The sequence below is a fragment of the Protobothrops mucrosquamatus genome, unplaced genomic scaffold, assembly GCF_001527695.2.
Source record: "Protobothrops mucrosquamatus isolate PMUCROS unplaced genomic scaffold, P.Mucros_1.0 scaffold2350, whole genome shotgun sequence".
In the NCBI taxonomy this organism is placed as follows: Eukaryota; Metazoa; Chordata; class Lepidosauria; order Squamata; family Viperidae; genus Protobothrops; species Protobothrops mucrosquamatus.
The window spans coordinates 144,699-149,388 of NW_015388430.1; the positions used below are offsets into that span (position 1 = coordinate 144,699).

Genomic DNA, 4,690 nt, shown 5'->3' on the forward strand with positions numbered 1-4,690 from the left:
AAGAGAGCGATTCACACCAGACATCCCAAGAATATTGCTACACTGAAACAGTTTTGTGAAGAGGAGTGGTCCAAAATTACTCCAGATCGTTGTGCAGGTCTGATCTGCAACTACAGGAAACGTTTGGTTGAGGTTATTGCTGCCAAAGGAGGGTCAACCAGTTATTAAGTCCAACGGTTCACATACTTTTTCCTCCCTGTGCTGTGAATGTTTACATGTTATGTTCAATTAAACCATGACAACATGTAATGTTTGTGTATTATTATTTTCAGCAGACTGTGTTTTTCTATTGTTGTGACTTAGATGACGTTCAGAGCACATTTTATGACCAATTCATGCAAAATTCCGCGTTATCCCAAGGGGTTCACATACTTTTTCTTGCAACTGTACATAATCCATATATGGCTAGGATGTTGTGTTTGGCTGCATAATTCAAGACTTTATAAATTATTACAAGACAAGAGATTAATTCAATATTCTTCCACATTTACTATTGTAAATCACAGTAAAACCTGCCTTTCTTTAGAATGGACTGAAAACAACAAAATGGCCTCATAGGGTAAAGTTGGCCTAATCGGAGTGGGGTTAGGGGACCTTCTGAAAATAATGGACCAAACAAGTTAAAACATGGCTTTAACGCCACCCTTATATATATATATTTCTCCCCACTTTTCATATACCATTTGGTCTTATGGCTCATTTTTTGAGAAATCCGGAAGCTTACTAAAGGTTCTGTCTCTAAATAGAGGTCAGACTTTTTATGATAATCAACAGCTGCTACATTCTTTATGGACCAAACTTTGGAGAAAAAGTAGTCAAGGATCTAACAGGCTGTGAACCTGTATTGACTGAAAGCCAATGAACCATATTGAGTATCTTGAACACAACCCAATGTTTTCAACACTGCTTATTCAACAGCTACTGAAAACATATTTATATTACGATCTTGTGTTCTATTATGAATTCCACTGGACACAGCGATGTTATTGGGGAGCAGAAATTATTGGAATGACATTTATTATTGTAAAAGCTGAATTGTTCCTGGTAACCCCTATTGCTTGAGATTCCAGAACTTTCATGCCAGTTCTGTTCTTATTTTATCCCTGTATCTACGCATAACCTCAGAAAATATATTTAGACCTTACCTTCACTAATTTACTTTTCAGCCTTCGCTCCTCCATTCTTTTCTTTAGCACCTCTACGTCCTCTTTACTGCCATTAAGAACAATTACATCGTCATCTTGAAAAGGGATCCCACACTTTAATAAGGGAAAAAATGTTTGTTTAAAAACACTGTTTATGATATGGTACAATTCCAAACAGTAGCACTAGAAAGTAAAAGATATATTATTAATATTGCAAATATTTTATTAATAAAAAGAAACCCTAAGCTAAACTAGATTTAAATGTGTAGCTTGTACCACAGATCTGTAATTAGGCATTTGCTTTCTCTGCCACATAACTTTTTTATTCATTTTCATTCATTAAATAAGGATATATCAACCATAGAGACCTTCGAGTTTCTAGGTTCTATAATATCTCAAGACTTAAAATGGACACCTAAGATCAAAAAAGTCAAAAAAGCACAACAAAGAATGTTCTTTCTGGGCCAACTCAAAGAGAGCTCAAACTGCTAAGGAGCTGCTAATACAGTTCTACAGAGGAATTATTGAATCTGTCATCTGCACCTCTATAACTGTCTGGTTTGGCATGGCAACCAAGCAAGACAGACACAGACTTCAATGGATAATAGAACTGCAGAAAAAACAATTGCTAGTAACCTGCCTTCCACTGAGGACCTGTATACTGCAAGAGCCAGAAAGAGCGCTGTGAAAATATCTACAGACCCCTCACATCTGGAAGTAAACTGTTACTACTTCTACCCTCAAAATGACACTATAAGGCATTGCATGCCAGAACAACTAGATCCAAGAAGAGTTTTTCCCCCCCATGCCATCACTCTGCTAAACAACTAATTCCCACAACACTGTCAAATTATCTAATAAGGCTGTAATACTATTATTCTTCTCATCTTTCCTATTACCTATTTCCTTATATTCTTATGACTATAATTTTGTGGCTTGCATCTTATGATTTGTATTGTTTTATTTAGTATCCTAGTATGATTTATGTTGATAGCTTATTTAGTATCCTATGACTATCACTAAGTGTTGTATCTTATGATTTATGATGAATGTATTTTTATGACTATGATCATGATTTATCACTTATTGCTTGTATGTACACTGAGAGCTTATGCACTGGAGACAAATTCCTTGTGTGTCCAATCACACTTGGCCAATAAAGAATTCTATTCTATTCTATTCTATTCTATTCTATTCTATTCTATTCTATTCTATTCTATTCTAATTCTAATTCTAAAAATACCTATAAGGTTGGACCAATATTCGCCACCGCCGCCATCTTTTATTAAAATTCTACACATAAAATAAATATAGCAAACATAATTCACCAAAAAAAAGTCACTGGGGAAAGCTGGATCCGCTTAACAACCATGTGATTCATTTCATAATCATGGCGATTTGCTTAATGACCATAGCAAAAAGGTAGTAAAATTGGGCACAACTCATTTAATGACTGCTTCACTTAATGACAGAACTTCTGATCCCACTTGTGATCATAAGTCGAAGACTACCTGTAGCATGTAAGTGGAACCTAATGAGATGTGTCAATCACAGCCAACATATTTTGTAGATCATACAAGACTTAAAAACAGTCTGCAGTTTTACATTTTCTGGGACTCGGCGTCCCTCCTACCAAAAAAGAACATGAAACTACCTTATAGCAGATCAATATGTTTATCTCTCCAACAATTATTATAAATTTGCCAGATATTGGAATCTCCAGGGGAAAGTACTTGTTATCTATGTGACAAAGTTTTAAAAAATCTCTCTCAAAAAGCTAAAGCCAGCTTCTACAGAAAAAAAAAGGATTAAAGCATTAACAACATTATTTGGAGGTGAGTGAATTGCATTCCAAGGAGAAATGAGGAGAAAAGGCAGATATCTGAACAGTGAGGAAATTGGCTAAGGAATCGGCATTACCAAATTCGTCAACACTGTGTACAGCGAATTCTTGATTGGCAAGTTGCAATCTATATTTCCTGTTCTGGACAGAGTTTCTCCCCATTCTCTCAAACTATCATGTTGCTGGGAAATTGAGAAATAATAAAGGCAGGAAGAGATAAGAATAGGAGTGCTTCAAATTGTTGGGCATCTATCTTATTACATCAGTGAAGCTTTCTTTTTGCTAAAACTCAAGAAAGTCCTTCTATTTCTCTAATTGCTGAGAGAATCCCATTGTTTGTTGTGTACAGGATCTCCTCTAATAAATTCTTTGCCTCCTTACCAAAGCTGTGCAAAAGTAAGCTTTTTTCAGGACACTCAGTTGCAGTCATGTGTGAACTGTTGATCAAAACAAATTGGAAAGGTTTAAAGAGGAGAGTGAAGGTCTATAAGTGGAATCCATTAAATGGCCAGTTAGATTTATACAACACCTGAATTTTCCCTCTTCCTTTTTAAAATGGTGGGGCCCAGTACTGAAAATAATCTTCTTATGTGCAAGCAAATAATACACAAATTCGGTATGACTACCAATATGATTGCGTTGTCCAGAAGCATCAGATACAAATACTCTTCAACATCTTCATAAATGATCTAGATGAGGACATAGAAAGGGAACTCATCAAATTTACAGATGACACCAAGCTGGCAGGAATAGCTAACCCTTTAGATCAGACATGTGAAACTCGTGACGTCATATGACGCCGCGTGACGTATCGGGACGGTTTTGCCATTGCCAGCAATGGGGTTGGCGCGACTTCTGGATGACGCGTCCGGCCCACGGGCCGGCAGTTTGACACCCCTGCTTTAGATGATAGACTCAACATTTAGGAGGACCTGAATGTTGGACCCTATCCCACAAAATTTAACTCAGTAGTGAAAAAAGTAAGGTCCTACACATAGGCAAGAAAAACCAAATGCACAGATATGGAATGGCTCAATAGTAGCAACAGGGAGAAAGATCTAGGTGTCCAAGTAGACTACCACTTAAGTATAAGCCAGCAGTGTGCCACAGCTGCCAAAACAGCTAATGCAGTGGTTCTCAACCTGTGGGTCAGGACCCCATTTGGGGTCGATCGACCATTTCATGGGGGTCGCCAAGCAAGGCTGTCTGCCATTTTTTTTGTCCGCCATTTTTTTTGTCCGCCATTTTTTCCCCTTTTCCAGCGGGTGCCTTACCTCCCTTGGGCTGGGCCAGCTGGTGGTCGGCCTGCTCCGTCTCTGCCGCTTGCCAGCTACGCCTCGGCCAGCGCAGGGGGCGGAACCACGCATGCGCGGTGCTCCCGGGCAGGGAAAGTGCTCGACTTACGACCGGTTGGGTAGTCCTCGACTTACGACCGGTTTAGTCCTCGACTTACGACCGGGTTTAGTCCTTGACTTACGACCGGTTGGGGTCGCGGCATTATTTATTTATTTATTTATTTATTTATTTATTTATTTAGACTTATATGCCGCCCTTCTCCCTACAGGACTCAGGGCGGCTCACAGCATATTAAAACAACACAAACATTTTCCCCAATAAAAGCCAATTAAAAACAAATATTTAACGCTGTGTTAATTAAAATTCTGATTAAAATTGTCCCTATTTAAAATTCTCCCTAGGCCAG

At 38.3% G+C, this 4,690-nt stretch overlaps 1 protein-coding gene across 1 annotated transcript in view; it reads right to left on the minus strand.

The window, feature by feature from the left end:
- The window catches only part of RTF2 (replication termination factor 2), a 51,797-nt gene that overhangs the window by 5,110 nt on the left and 41,997 nt on the right, over positions 1–4,690 (minus strand). Inside the window, exon 6 of the mRNA XM_015824780.1 lies at positions 1,146–1,259. Within this exon, the coding sequence (XP_015680266.1) occupies positions 1,146–1,259 (114 nt within the window). The remainder of the gene's footprint in view (positions 1–1,145; positions 1,260–4,690) is intronic.